General features: G+C 40.2%; 1 protein-coding gene across 5 annotated transcripts in view; it reads right to left on the bottom strand.

Annotated features, from left to right (window-relative positions):
• The window catches only part of PAN3 (Poly(A) specific ribonuclease subunit PAN3), a 55,562-nt gene extending 45,989 nt beyond the window's left edge, over positions 1-9,573 (bottom strand). Inside the window, exons 1-4 of one of the 5 annotated variants that reach the window (XM_076200450.1) lie at positions 9,458-9,532; positions 9,228-9,347; positions 8,533-8,793; positions 2,900-3,036 (exon numbers count right to left, since the gene is read on the bottom strand). In XM_076200450.1, the coding sequence (XP_076056565.1) occupies positions 2,900-3,016 (117 nt within the window). In that variant the 5' untranslated portion in view covers positions 3,017-3,036; positions 8,533-8,793; positions 9,228-9,347; positions 9,458-9,532. Of the gene's footprint in view, positions 1-2,899; positions 3,037-8,532; positions 8,794-9,227 lie in introns of all 5 variants that reach the window. The other 4 variants (XM_076200448.1, XM_076200451.1, XM_076200449.1 and 1 more) reach the window with 4 other exon arrangements.
• Positions 9,574-16,651: the final 7,078 nt, after the last annotated feature.

The following is a 16,651-nucleotide window of genomic DNA, read 5'->3' as shown; positions in this document are numbered from 1 at the left end:
ATATATATATATATATATATATGTATAATATATGTATATATATATATATGTATATATACATATATATACACAGTATATATGAATGATGAAGGTGGAAAAAGAAGTCACGGGTCTAGTTCTGAGTTTCTAAGTTATTCTGAAGAATAAACTCAGAAACTCGGAACTAGACCTGTGACTTCTTTTTCCACCTTCATCAACTTGTCACAATGTACCAGCATATATATGAATACATACATATACCAAGGGATTTTTCCCCCTACAAGGGAGACAGCCAGACTCAAAAGGCATAATTCCACTCCCACCTATTCATTATATATATATATATATATATATATATCATACAATTTATGACCGTCGCACAGAGGATTCGAACCACTGCCTATAGACCCAAGAGAGTCCACAGCACCCGCCTTTGACCACACGACCACAGACGATCTAAAAGTGTACTAACTCGTAATCTAACTGATTACCGAGATTGGGGAGGTTGCTAACTGCCACCCATATAAACCCCTTTTTACAATACACCTAATCGCACCAGTGGGAATGGTAAGGACTAGATCGAATCCCCCTCACGCTTCTCGTCATCGTAACTATGTGAATAATTCGCTAGTGGACAGCGACATCAATCATACAATCCATGACCGTCGCGCAGAGGATTCGAACCACTGCCTATAGACCCAAGAGAGTCTGTGGACTCTCTTGGGTCTATAGGCAGTGGTTCGAATCCTCTGCGCGACGGTCATGGATTGTATGATTGATGTCGCTGTCCACTAGCGAATTATTCACATAGTTACGATGACGAGAAGCGTGAGGGGGATTCGATCTAGTCCTTACCATTCCCACTGGTGCGATTAGGTGTATTGTAAAAAGGGGTTTATATGGGTGGCAGTTAGCAACCTCCCCAATCTCGGTAATCAGTTAGATTACGAGTTAGTACACTTTTAGATCGTCTGTGGTCGTGTGGTCAAAGGCGGGTGCTGTGGACTCTCTTGGGTCTATAGGCAGTGGTTTGAATCCTCTGCGCGACGGTCATGGATTGTATGATTGATGTCGCTGTCCACTAGCGAATTATTCACATATCTATATATATATACACATACACACACACATATACATATACCAACAGGTTTCCCCCCCTTACACATCATAAAATGCCACTATCCCCTTTATATGAGGGGTGGCAGTGTTAAGGCATACATGTACCCAACTTATGCCCTACACATATCTAAAAATCTGGTTACTGTACCTCTCATCTTCATCTTAGCTCCTTGTGGATGAAGGTCAACCCAGCCTCCTGTTACACTGCACAGGTCAGAGGCAAATACAGCAAGACAAATCACTTCCACAAAAAGTCCCAACTATTGGAACTGGTTTACCCTCACTGCTTCATTACATGGCAACTCCTTCTTCATTCACTAATGAAATATAAAGAGCAGACAAGAAAGAGTTCCTCCAAGGTATGTAATTTCTTCACCCATTTACAGCCATTCTCAATTCATCTATCTATATACCAAGGGCTTTTTCCCCCTTACAAGGGAGTCAGCCAAGTCAAAAAGCAAGTACCTACTCCCACCCATTCCACTCCCATCCATCACCCTTTCTTCCCTTCAATCTTAGCTTCTCATGGATGACAAGTCATCTCTGTATCCTGCACCCTGCCCTGGGTCAGAAGCAATGCAACAAGACAAAGCATATCCACAACAAGGCTGCTTCACTTAATCAGCAATCCCTGATATATACACTCTCCATTCATACCTATCATTTACCTTCTACTTTCCTTGCTCAACATACATTACTTGTACATCTGATGCCCCATTCATCCTGTCCATGTTATTCGTAGTCTTCCCCTCATTCAATTCTGATTTTCACTTTTTTTTGCCTGTTTTTCTTAACTCGTTCTTTCCATATCCACAAACTGTCCCGGCACTCTTTGTTCCACCCTATCTACCAGCTATCTTTTCACTCCAGCTCTCTGCCTCACTTCCTCAATCCATCCATCCTCATAACTGGCCCCCTCCTTATACTTCTTTAACACTTTACCTCAAACACGTTTTGGCTCCTTTCTGTCCCCGTCAATTATTAATTTTCTGTTCCATATAGTCCCATGGGCAAAATCATTCTCGTACAGTCTTCTCTTTGCATTCATCCCCACGTATTTCTAAAGACGTTCACCCAACTCCAGACAGTTACTTGTTTCCTTTAATCTACAGTTCACTTGTACTTCCACTCCTCTATTCCCTTCTACATGCGATCCCAAATATTTAATCTCTCGAATTCTTGTAGCCTCTTGCCCCTTTAACTTTGACTCCAACTTACTGCTGTCCTCATTTCCCTTGCATACTTCATTTTATTTTTGCCCACACTTACTTTCAGCTTCCTCCTCATGTATATAATCCTAAACTTTGACGCTAAATAGTTCAGTTTATCCGCCAAGTTACAAATGCAATGCCATTCACGAATAAGAGCTGGCTAACCACCCTTTTCCCTCCACTCTCACTTATTAGCTCTAAATCCCAACCTAGCACCTTAGCAATAGGCATTCACCTCTCTCTCCTTGGGGCAACAGGGGACTGATTGATTCTTACAAAGGTCTGGATGGAGTATCAGTTAAATTGTTTGAACAGTGCTTACTTGGTAATTTGTGAATTGCTATATCTTTGCACATTGGTGTTTTGAAGTGACGTGGGGTAGAGATCTTGTATGACTGTAATTACTATGTTGCAGCCATGACACTTAATTTACAGAGAAAAAAGACATCAATTAATTACATTATTCATACCCTTTCTATATCTTTCTATTTGATTTTCCCCTCTAATTTAATTATTCCAAACAAACCACTGTTTGGAACTTTGAAGTAGAATCTATACCAAGCAGAAAATTCAATGGAGATACAACTTACACTGATGTAAGTGGCCAGTTTTGACTCCTGTGGAAGTCCATTGACCTGAGCAGTGGGTGAAGAAGTAGCGGCACCCTGCTGGGGCAGTGCCAGGTTGAGGAAAAGCTGATCCATCATTGGCAGCACACGGGCAGAACCTGAAATTACGGAACACAATGTTTCTGATAAAGACAAATTTGTACATTTATTGAAACTGAATGATACATACTTGTAGTGGATAACAAATTTCAATATCTGATATTTGACAATACACATTTTCTCTTTTCTTTTTTGAATATTCATGGATAGTGTTACAAATTTATCCAAATGATAGGTAATCTACATTATTTAACCCTTTGGTGTATTATGTAGAATTTATGAAAAACCTAAATTTCTTATTCAATTACAGGGTTGAGGGGCCTCGATATGTTCAGGCAAGAGCCAGATGGGCTCAACTGAGCATAAACACCAAGCTCTGAGTCATAATAATTCCTTGAAGTGTGTTGTAACTGAACATTGTGACTTCCTTTGGGTTGATACATTACTGGTATTCAATGGAGTAGAACTCATCATAGAAAATGTAGTTAACATACAATGAAGGATAACTACTCGTAACTTAGCAAGAAACAGGATATCCCTTGAGGACTCGAGGTAAAAATATGTTTTGACTCCACCAATCACCCTGGGACTTTTGTTTAAAGTACATTCTATGCAAATAACACACCACAAACAGATTCTAACTCCAAATATGAATTTCTTTTTTATTTATACACTACAATCTAGCTTTTCATGGCCAACTTATATTAGAAAAACTGTCACAAGGTGTAAAACCACAAGATAAAACACATTGCCCTCAAGATATATACACTCAACATCTGAGGTCTTCTATCAAAGCAAATAAGCATATTTTCCTTTGTTTATTAGTGTAGAGTAACTTGCAAAATAATGGAGAAAACTATACTGCACTCTGAGAGAGAGATGACATGATTCATTCTGTTTCCTTACCCATCTTTACTAAGCCCCCAAAAAAGTCTTAACTTTACACTCTTAGGATAACCATGCTTAGCAGATCCCTTGGGTAGATGATATTACCACTACTATGGCACCTTCTGGTGGAAAAAATCACCAGAAATATGAACAATGAATTATAATAGCAAAGCAAACTAACAAATGGCATCTTATACATGGCCTTACATTCAGATGCACACTGCAGGTATGAGGTAACCATTGCATGCCTGCTACTGTACTGCATATAGAGTATTGGCTGCAAAACCTTCATGCAGGCAATAAAAGGACTTTAACGACACCCTATACAAATGAAAACTATACACCATTCTTTTACAACTGGACACATACACACAAACACAAATCACTTTTCATTTCAACCATCCTTCCTTTCTACTCTCTTCTATAACTCATTCCTTTACCATCCCTAAGACTCTTCAACAAAAACAAGTGTTGTAACTGCTAATACACATACACAGACTAGAGCAAGAACTAATCACTAATAGAATGAAGGTAAAACTAGTCAAGACTGGTTATTCTTGTCACCAGAAACATTTATGAAGTGTAAAACCATACCTCACACTGAACAACATGCACAGGCCACACAAACACACCAGATAAAATCCTACCATCTCATACAATACCTCAGGAACATTAACAATACATGAAAACATTACACAGAAACATGGCATGTGCCTTATCACCTTAATAGCAATCACAGATGCATACTCCACACCAAATAATGACCCCAATAAGCTAATTACAAACAATACACAATATCAGTATTGTACAATACCAGTCCTGTATGGGGAGCATCTCTGACAAATAACACCATAGATTACAGATCACATAAAAGAAGGCATCACTGACAATCATTGGCTCCACACAGGTATCACCCATAGATCACCTACACATGGAAACTGGAGTTTTACATTTACTCAAGCATCTTAACACATACAGCACACAATACATATCATCCTATAAACAAAAAACATAGCATCCATCACACTATGTACAAAACCACCAACACAATTGTACATCAAAAGTACTTTAGAACACTGCTAAAGCATAATACAAAGTACCATCCCACTAGCTTCACTCAACCACACTAACATAAACAACCATATACACATGAAACAGAGGTTAGCTTAGAGCCTAAGAGGATCTTTGGTCATCCATTGCTGCCAATAGAAATATTTGAATCTTCATTAAACATTATAGAATCCATTCATATAAATGCTACTATATTTACCTAATTGTAGCAACAAGGAATGGAATAATATTCATGGGGTCCTGTCTCTTAATATTTAAGTTATCATAGCTATCTTCAAATTCAAGTATTGTTAAAACTTGGGGAACATCATTTTCTAAGCTATTCCAAGTATTTATGCTGTGCAGTAAACTACATTTCTTCACATCTTTCTCAATTTGTTCTCATGACCTATCAAAGCCTTCCCATACCTATTCAAGAGATCTTCTGTCAATGTAATATATTTCCTTTAGTAACCTGAATACTATAATCAAATCATTTTCTTTTCTTCAGTCTTATGTTGGCAGACCCAATGCCTTTAGTCTCTCCTCATATAGTTTATCTGCCACAAAATGCTTACAATGTACCAACATAAACTAGGTAATACAACAGATGACTTATGTCCACTCTGTCAGGCTGTTTCATATATTTACAAATTGTTCAGCATTGCCAGCACATCAACATAACCACAACATATCCAAGATGGAGAACATCTAGCAAACTCAAAAAGGGAATCAGTTCCTCCATAATCCACTGACATCCCACATATGATTACACTTATTATTTTAATGACACTGTAGACCAGTCACACAGCATTCCTTCATAGCTGAAGGCTAATCTCTGTCCAGAAAAAGAATGTTGATCATTTTTAACTTCTACTATCCTTCCTTTCTATTACCCTCTTCAAATCTTTCCTTTACCACCTATTCAACTCCATAGAACCAATGACAGGTACCTGCTTGTGATTGTCCTACATGATGGGCAGCAGAACTGCTCTTTTTCAAAAGATGTCAACCCCTTCAACTCCATCAGGAGATGCAACCTTGAAGGGGAGGCACTCAGTATTAACACTCAGTCCAAGATATCTCTGTATCAACTTCAACTATAATTCACATAGCTTTTCACACAGGGTGAACTAATAATGTGTAACTGCTCCCCTCCTCCTACTGCTTTCAGCTGATAACACAGAAAGAGTCCCACACCATTACAACACAGAAAACAATCCAGAGATCTGTGAGAGGTTCTGAGGACTACTGCCAGCCAATGTGAGGCTGTAGGTTTTCCAATCAGTGAAATTGAAGGCAACAATAATTATATTATTCCATCACTGCAATATTGCCCTCCATAACAGAAGTAGCAGTTATCCACTATGGAATATTAAACCCACTGAAACCATGGACTAACCATCAACATCTAGGGCAAAGCATGCCCAAAGGTAATATTTCAGTTCATAACATGGTTAAGATGCAGAAAAATAAGTAAATAAACAAAAAAATTAATAAATAATCAACTATATAGTAATCAACAATTGCAGCCTAAAGTTTCAATGAAAGTGTGGCTGGCAATGGTCCTCAGGCTCTTCCATATCTCTCCAGGACAAAACTTTAGACTGTTATCTGTGTTGTATTAGTAGAGGGCCATTGCTACATCACTGGCTCGCAGTAGCAGAAAAAGTGAAGCAGTTAACAGTTGTCAGCTCTCTTTATGTGTGGGGGGAGGATAGAGCTGAAATTAATAAAGAGATCCTGGGCACAATCTTAAGACTAAACGTCAGGGCTGTATTTACACAAGATGAAGGTTTTAACAGGTTCCGAAGACGGGCAGCATGGAGAATATTCTCTGCTATTGACAGGTACCTATCATACGTTCCAAAGAAGTAAAGAAATATACAAATTTGCAAACAAAATAACCCAATGGTATTCTGGAGGAATTTGTTGGAGTAGGGAGTTTGGTGATCAGTGTTAGAGTACTTGTGCATTTTTGCATAGATGCTGTGTGGTACGTTTGAGTTATTTTATGCTTTTTTTTCCCTATCATTTTCATGTAATGTTCTATATATGTATATATGTTCTATTGGGGTGGTTTTGTGCATCTTTTTGCTATTCTTAATATTTTCTTTGTTCAATTTGCAAGTGTCTATATTTGTTTTCTTGGTTATAAAAAGTCCCACACTAACACAATACCGACATCAGTCCAAGTTTCCTCCCAGAGAGATCTGTTGGATGGTCTATGCATTGTTAGCAGCCACTGTGGGGCTGCAGGTTTTCCATTTAGTAAAATTAATTTATCACTAATCAATTAGGGAACCCTGCTGTGAAAGCTCTGTCAAATCTGGTTCTTATGAACTGTTTGTAGACTATAATAAGTTTGTTTTTGCTGAGCAACACCTGTGTTTGCTACTCGTCTTAGTACGTTTATTTTCGCTGTTAGGTCTTTGATACACGAGATGAAGGGTATGTATGTATGTGTATATATATATATCCAATATTTTTTATGACAGTCGCATGCAGGATTCGAACACAATGCTATTGGCCTCCTGTAAGATTAGTGATCTTTCCTATCCTCGGGAATCAGTTCGATTCCAGGTTTCAAGGCTTTTAAGTGTCTGATGGTGTAGTGGTCTAAGGCTCTGAAGGTAATCTTACGGGAGGCCGATAACAGTGGGTTTGAATCCTGCATATATATATATATAAAAAGAGGATCATGATTTCAGGGATTTTGTTCAATGGGAGGAGTTGCCTATTCAATTTCTATGTTAAATATTTCTTTGATTCATGGCTGTCTGGGGTGAACAATGTCGTTTATAATTTCTAAGGAGAGACTACCATTCAATTTTGTCTTGGCCATTATTATAGTTTGTCTAAGTAAGTTTGGGTAATATCAGCAGCCATGTTATACAACAGTACAAAAGACAGACATAAATGGAGGGAAATTACGACTGGATAACAGGATGACATGGCTTGCTTCACAAAATTATTTTGTAGATGAGGAGTAGGTGATGTCATATAATGAGGTATTGTGGGGAAATCATCTTTGGATATCAGGCCCCATTGCAGAAGTTCTGTCCGTCAATGCATTAAGTTTTTATTGTTAAGATGGAAGGGATGGTTGAATGAATTTTCATTATTTATGATGTAGGTGCGTGTTTCGACTGCCTCCCCATTACAAGGGAAGAGGGCTTCTGGTGTGCATATATATAGATATATATGTATTTTTTACCTGATACTGATCTATCATGGCCTTTGGCCCAAGGTAGTGGTGAAAAAACATGAAGTATTGTTTATGTTTCTGGCAATTTTTTCCTACAAACTGTCACTGCAACAGTAATGCCATCTACTCTTCTATATCAATAAATTGAACTTCATTATGACCCAGTCTGAAAGTTTATGAATAAGAAAAAGCTGTTGTCTAATAATAACAATAAGACAATCTCAATGAATAACAATAATAATAACAATAATGATAATAACAATATCAACAATAACAATAATATTAACTGTTCCCTTGAGTTTCACCAACTGGATACCTCCAGCAACTATCCACAGGCTCCCTAAGATCTCTCTGGAAAGAAAAGATTGAACTTGTCTGTGTTGCATTAGTGTGGGAGTTTCTATGTCACCTGTTTATAGTAGTAGGAGGAAACCAGTCACTGGTTGTCAGCTCTCCTTATGTGAAAAGGTGGTAGAGATACAGCTGAAGCTGCGTGAAATCTTGGGCCTCCTCAAGAGAAGGAGTAGTGTCAGTCTCTCGGGGCTACACCTCCAGAGGTGAATGTGTTGAGAGGTTTTGATGATGAACAACTGGGAGATGTTTCTGATGTCCATTTTGCAGTAACCCCACCATCATAAGTCCCATGCTACTAGAGTTACACCTATAATCACTGTACGGGGAAAATAGCAAAACAGTCTAAAATCACAGTATATTAAAAATAACATTGTTAAGTACATATTGCTAAGCTATTTTGTAAAGCATTTGAGCTACCCATAAAATATCATATGTGGTCTATACTGATTTTATACAGACCTTAGTATATTATATATACTAGTTTAAGTAAATTTTGATTCAAGAAAACAAAAAATATTTTATACATTCCCAGCAAGCTTAATGCATAAAAATTTAAGATAATTACATTATCATATTTAAATGCAGGATGCTACAACAAAACATCACTGGAGAGCAATCCTGCCCAGTTTGAAAATTTAAACACACGTTAGGTTATGCTTCTTCCAGTCCTGTTGCCGTTTTGTCCTAGACCTAGATAATTAATGTGCCCAGTACTTTCTTTAAAAACGAGACTAAGGAAATGCTACTTACATCCATCAAGTATCCCGAAATACTTGGTAAATCAAGTATTTTTCTATGTGCACTCCGCGCATTCCTTTAATCACAGTGTCACATATGAACGAAAGTTAAATAAGCGTTAACCTGTCAAGACTGCAGGAGTCCAAGATGACATTACACACTGGTTTCCATATATGTTTTTTTATTTCTATAAACAATACACACCATATTACTGCATAACCACACGAATCACGCAGTGATACCTTTATTGAACGTATAACGCTCCCATTTGTTGTTATTCACTCATTATTTCTATCTTACAATTGAGTTCAGGGTCTATATGTTGAACAGGACTTGGGCAATCAACAACGAAAGTAAAACAAACAAAAGCCGAGCGTATCGAGAATACTGGTAAACTTATAATTTCCTCATACACATTCTGAAGCAATGTCTTATAACTGGAATGCATTTTGTTTGCTCAGGGTTATTTTCGTATTCTCTTTGTTTGACGCGCATATAGCACCGTAAACAACATACGAGAGCAACAATTGTACTTGCAACTCACAGCAGGTGGAACTCAGCAATTGTCTTATGTAATATGACATAATGGTGTTGGAAACAATTATACGATCACATAAGAAAGTAATCTACGGAATATATAGGCTTCTGACTATAGAATTACGTAATGTCAATGGGTGGCAAGATCCTTCGTAATACATTTGCCAAATAGTAATATATTTAATTCAATATCAAAACAATGACTAGTTCCTTACGCGTTTTCTAAATTATCGTTGTGTTCTTTACAGAGTAAAATGCTTAAATTTGCTCCTAACTCGGGGCAAAGTAATAACTCCCAACTACTTGAACAATATTTTTATTGTCTACATGTTGCTACATATTGCCTAATGTATATTCTAGGTTACCAAAGTGACCACCAATGATACTGACAAAAATCAACGAGGCTGACAAGCATCGAGGTTGAGAGAAAAATATATAAATATTTTGAGAAGCGATTTGTCTCGCCTTGTAAAAGGTATTCACGAACTTCATATCCTTGGCTAACAAATGGAACATACGCGGCCCAGAACAGCTGTTCAGGCCAATTGCAAGTTAAAATAATCTTATCTTAAATAATTGGTAAATATGATTTACCAGAATTAGATTTCTAGTGCAAAGTTTATTATTTATATGCAGAATAAGTGATATTCAAATATTCAAACCTTTTTACGGTTACGCAACCGCTCACAATCAAAACGCAACCGTTCTGATAAAGAGACGCCTGTTCTCAGGCAATAATAATCAGAAGCACCCTGTCACAGCAACCTTCATCCAAACAGGATACATAAGAAGGTTTTAGTGGGAATAAAACGTCATTGCACAAGAGCCATGTGTGAAGTAACTTTAATATTTCTCTTCTGATGGTTATTCTCCATGACCTGCCTACCTTCCAACAATGCATAGCGTTGCATGGATGGTTTATCAGCATAGTCCGTTGAGATGTGTTTAGCTTCGACATTCTAGCGCCATCTTGACCCCATCAACCTGCTGGCCTTGACCTAAAGTATGACTGCATGTATCCAGCTCACTTCCAGCCAGTCCAGTCTTCTTTCACTGGTACAGAGGCCACATCAGCTACGTGGAGAATGTCGAGCGTAGCAATGAGTCAACAAGCAGCGAGGTGTAAAGTGACGGGCTTAACCTTTTTTTCTATAAAAATTGGATACACCCAGATGTATCTAGTGGCGAGGTGGTCCACTCTAAAATGGAACACCACCCTTGGGCTAAAGTCTGGAAGGTATTACTTATTCCTGTGACATCCCCCACAAAAATAATAAATAGAATTAAAAAAAAAAAAATTATATTTATTTATATAATTATATATATATATATATATATATTTTTATATATATATATATATATATATATATAATAATAATAATAATAATAATAATAATAATAATAAAGGTGGTTTTTCGGGTCCCGATCCTTCAGATTATACAGACGAACACATTGTATTGGTGACATACTTCATACCAAGGTCTAAATATACAGGTCAGACCGTTAGCATTCTTCTGCGCAGCTTCTGACGTCATTTGGCTGAGTCCATTTTCTCTTTGTGATACACTGAAGAAAACTGTGAAACGCCAAGGAAGACAGGAACTATAATATTTTATATATTATATATCATATATATTATATATTCATATATATAGACAGGAACTATAATATTTTATATAATATTTGTCAGAATATAACTAATTGCTTGGAGCGGTGCGAGCGAAGGCAACGTCATTTTCCAACGACGGACCAGCTTCAACTGACAGCTATAGGACCCGCTAACCCCACTTTGAACAGCCAGGTGACGTTCACGGGCCCGCTGCGCCAACTCCCTCGAAATTCGGTCGGAAGTGGTTAGACCTTATATTCTTAGATCTTGCTTCATACTAACGCCACGAAGCACTAGTTTCATTTTGAATAATCCTAGAAGATTATTTTCCTACTTAACAAGGTTTATGCTTACTTATCTTATTCCGGCCAACGTGAAATAATTGAACTCTGCTGTATCAACTGCTGGCCTTCAGGACTGGGGCCATGAAGATAGGGGTTAGCCCCAACGACGATAAGTATTGAGCATCATGTGAAGATATGAAGTTAGCTAAGCCTCAAGCCAGAACTGGATTTACTACGCGAGTATCGGGCTGCCGGTCTCTATTATTTAATCATGTTATCAGTAGTTGTAGTAGTAGCACTCTGTAATCTAGCCACACGTTGGCGTCACCCAACCATTCATTCAGAATCTAGGCTACTACTGAGCAAAGGCCTATCAAAACTTCCTTCGTATAGGCGCAGGAACAATTGTAACATTGGTGACGAGGCACAAACCGATCAGAAGGGGATGTTGTAAACTCCCCTAAGAACAAAGTCACTAATTTCAAGGCACTTTTGAGGCAGCATAATTTCTTTTTGCCGTGCATAAGGTAAAAGGGAAATAAGATCACCTAAATGGATAGAGTTCATGTTCAATTTTGCCCACCAATAGTGTTTATTTGGTGTAAATAAATACATATTATATGTCTTGTTGCCATTGTAATTGTACATATTTTTCAGTAGCTGATAAAGTATGTTAGAATGATAGCATGAGATAACACTGATCCTTACCCAAACATTACGTATCTTCCATGAATGACGTGGGCAAATCTGGTGGCTGTTGCCCGGTATTTGGGGATCCTGGGTCTTCTGCAAAAGACCTGGGGCAGCGTATTGACTGTGTGTAGAATATCAAAACAAACACACCCACTTCTGAGGCATTTTGGCATGAAGATCCATGGCCATCTTCACTAAGCCTTTCCATCTTCTTCAATCGTTGGTGATTTACTACCATTCTCCTAGGTTACTTGCTGTTCAATGCACCACTCCACTGTCAGCAAGGCGCTCTGTAGAACCTTCCTCAAATTTTATCAGCAACGATAGTTGGATTTTAAGCTCAGGTTATCTAGGTCGTAGGATTCCGTTAACAAATGAACAAATGTCTTTATTTTTTTTAATCTCCTCCGAGTTTGACAACTCTTGATATAATTTGAAATCTTATTATAGATCCTTGGAGCACTGTTTCTCTACATACTCTTTGATGTGAATGATGCCATTATTCCATCTATTGGCCTTCTTAGTGGTCTTTAGAAAGAAAAAAAAAAGAGAAAATTGCCATGACCGTAACTGTGACCCAGTGCACACGCTTAAAGCGTTGTGGAATAGGCATTGTTCTGTATGATGCCAAAAACGTTCATGGTCATTTTAAAATTGTGGTTCTCACTAAGATAGCCCAGATGGTTTTTCGAGCTGTAGATATATTTGCAGTCATTCAGACGAACTTCTAGCCGACTAGCAGGTTCCCAGAATGCCTCGAGGTTCTTGTTATGTTCAGCTTAATCCTTGCCACCAACAATGATGCCGTCGATGAGGCATGGAATCCGTTCAGGTGATCTTTAACCCAACTTTTCTTGGTTCGCTGAGAAGTAAACAGCGAGTTCGTTGTAAAACAGGGAAGTCGGTTGAACTCTTACAGGTCTCCTTCATACCCAGTGTATTATGTCCCATTCTCTCGAGTAAAGACGTCATCACACTGGGCTAATAATCCCCCACCCTACCCGACTGTTGGAACAGATTTGCAGCCCACAGCTTTTGGGAAGGAATTTAATATGCAGGGAAATAAATTCCATGCAGCCTATCAAGTGATATTCCATGTGTTTTTGTTGGGAAAACTAAATAGTTTGCCATATTGATTTTACGGTGGAAAAAGTTGTGGTGGGCGGTACCACCGATGAATCAAAGGTTGGAGGAAAAATAGCCCATTGTGATAATCCCTTAACGGTCAACTGCGTGAAAATATAACTTAGAAATTAGAACACTAATATGCACGTTTCTAGCATTTTATAGTCTTCATTTTATCCATATAGCATGATCCTAAAAGTGCCTGATAGTAGACAAACTTTTCAATGTCATAGTTACATTTTCCACCGCTAGGGTAACTGATGACGTCGGTAGTGTTGTTTACATTCTCGGACATGGCCACGAACACTATGGGGATTTCACATCGAGTGAAGAAGATTGATCGGATTTGGATGCCCACTCGTATTCCAATGTGGGTACGGTACAAGGACACATGTACGAACCAATTCGAATATCCAAACAAGAGTCAACTGACGAAGAACATGTTGAGAACGAGGAATCTTCAGAGGATGAACGCCCGTCTGGTGGCAAACCAACGAAATCATGTGTCTGGTCTAATGTGGTGTGTGATTGCTGGTGTGCATTTATGTATGTAAAGCGTGCATGCAGTAATGCATTCCGACGAACTCACCAGTCCTTATTCCCTGCTCGTTCTGGGCGTTCATCCTCTGAAGACTCCTCGCTCTCGACATGTTCTTCGTCAGTTGGTAATGTTTAAGGAATCGCCTAGCCAACGACCCTATGTTTTTTCCTTGGTTTGCGGGCCTAGTACCCGCTAGGACCTTAACCTCGTAGGTGATCCGGAATAGGTCATATACACAGTTTGTTGCCCACGTGATGCCACCTTTATTAGCGGCAGTGGCCTGACCTCAGGAGGGTTTACCCCTCAACCGCAGGCGGTGCCAGGGGGGAGAGTGTGCCCCCAAGAAGCTGAGGGTTGCCTTGGAAGGGAAGACGGTGAGGTGTTGCGCCACCCCTGCCGCGGTGAGTGACGTGCTGAGACTTAAGCTAAGAATGACAGTGACTGCACTTTAGCAGATAGTGGTGGAGGGGCTGTTGCACCTCGGCTCCACAGAGTTTGCAACGTTCGTGATTGTCTCTTCCCGCGCGTAGTATTTGCCACCAACTGCTATATCCTAGGAGGATCTTGTGGATGGTAGATTCCGCCCTTCTACTCGGAGGCAGGTGGACTGCCTCGTAACTAGTGACGAGGGAGTACCACAGCGCTGATTCCAAAGTACGAAGTTTGCTGGTTGGCTCTGGCCATTAACCTGGTCTTTTTGATGGTGGCGCCCTTGATCTGTGTGATAGTGGGTGCCGGGGGCAGTGTGATTTTGTCGCGGCATCATCATCTGCAATAGTATTCCCTGGAATCCCGATGTGACTGGGGATTCAGTGAAATATTGAGAGAGTGGTCCAGGGCCTTGGAGATGGCAGCAAGTTCCGTCTGAAAAGTAAAGCTTCTCTCATTCACTCTCCATAACTCGGTCACCCCTGCAGCGGTTTTAAAACCACGCCACACCTTCGTGAGGTCCACAGAGCCGTCTGTGTAGTACGACAAGCTCGCTTGGGGAGTGGACCTTCTGGCTTCAAAGACCATATGTTACAACCTTACTGGGTCGCAGTCAGTATTCCTTCCGTTGAGGTGGAAAATTTGGAAGCTGGCGCAGAGAGATCGCCACGGGGGAGGGGCATAATCTGGTTGAGGTCCGTCTAGAGCACGTCACTGAACCAATTCCCGGAGTTCAAAGGCGCAGATCGTACTCAACACATGGGCCCTCCGGGAATGACAAATGGGGTCTCCCTCGACGTCACTCTCCCTTTGGCCGGTCAAAAGTCGGCCGAGAAGACAGGAAGAAAGCCTCTCCGTCCGTAGGCGAAGGGAGGTAACTCCCGCCCAGGGAGGGAGGGGGGGCAGTAATGGTGAGGAGAGTGGTTTTGGAAGACCTCAAGCTTGTCTCACAAGCTGAGCCGGAGGGAGGCGGGATAATCCACCATCGAACGTACCGCTTGAATATAGTACATCCGGAGGACCTTGTGCCTGGCACCTAACCAGGGTCTCGTTATGGCTCTGAGATTTAATCTCGTCTTCGTGGCCTCACGGAAATACCTGATCTCCGGAGCGAAGGAGAGCCTGGCGTCGACCCAGATGTCTCAGTATTGATAGCTGGGCACCCAGGGGAGGATGTCACCTTGAAAAGTAAGACGGGGGCGTCGTTTCCGCGTTCTCAAACTCATTGCTCTGGTCTTGGCCGTCGAGATTTCAGTCTCAGCCTTTCACATTCCTGGGAAAGGGGACTGAAATGTTGGGCCCCAGTGGAGGGGGGAGGGGAGGGAGGAACGAGAGCAAGGGAAGTGACGACTGTGTTTCATGTCGTGTCTCCGGCGATCAGGTTGTAGGAATCAAAAGAAAGGCAAGAAAGCAAGAAGCAGCGAGCTAGCTCGCATATGCTTCTCCGAGGGTCTCTGCATCTTCGGCGTCCGTTCAGTTCCTTATATACACGGGCAGGTCATGGCCCGTGTTTTTTTATTGCCGTGAGGTCAAGTGTGCTGCGTGGGAAGTCGGAGGCAAAACGTTCTGACGTCGGTGACTCACGAAGACCGAGGGTGTGTGTTCCTCAATAATCCAGTTGTTCAGTCACGTGGTCGGCAGAGGTGCAGGCCAGCCATGGCGGGCCGATGCTGGCATTGCACGTGAGCTTCCTGGAGGAGGCTTTGTTGATGGTCATACGGCAGACCCTAGCGCTGGTTAGTCATGCTGGGGCCCCAGGAGCGAGTCCCTCAAGGAGGCTTTGTTCCATCCGTGGGCCTCAAGGAAGCTCCGGGTCGCGTTGCAGCTGGGAAATTGTGAGTGTGTCCCATGAGTCCACTTGGAGGTTAGAAGGTCGTGAGACGCCGAGATATTAGGCGAAGGGGTGAGGACAGGTCCTGACGACTACTACTAACAGTCAGTAACTTAGAAATGAAGAAACATATATTCAATTCTGTAAATTTATGCAATACAACGGAAAGAAATGTTGCATTTATATGAAAATATCTATATAGTGATACAGTATAGGTGCTACCCATAATATTATTTCACAAACCACGAAAATGGATAAGGTTACAAATTATATAAGATAAAAATTATATACTTGCAAAAAAGAAAAATTTAATATGATACAATTACACTTGTTATCAATAATATCAACTTCGAAACATGATAGGGAAATTATTAAAAAAAATACACG

Source organism: Oratosquilla oratoria, chromosome 17, assembly GCF_046742065.1.
Source record: "Oratosquilla oratoria isolate Oo_2021 chromosome 17, ASM4674206v1, whole genome shotgun sequence".
In the NCBI taxonomy this organism is placed as follows: domain Eukaryota; kingdom Metazoa; phylum Arthropoda; class Malacostraca; order Stomatopoda; family Squillidae; genus Oratosquilla; species Oratosquilla oratoria.
Note: the sequence above shows the minus strand (reverse complement) of the source record. Positions and strands in the feature narration are given on the sequence as shown.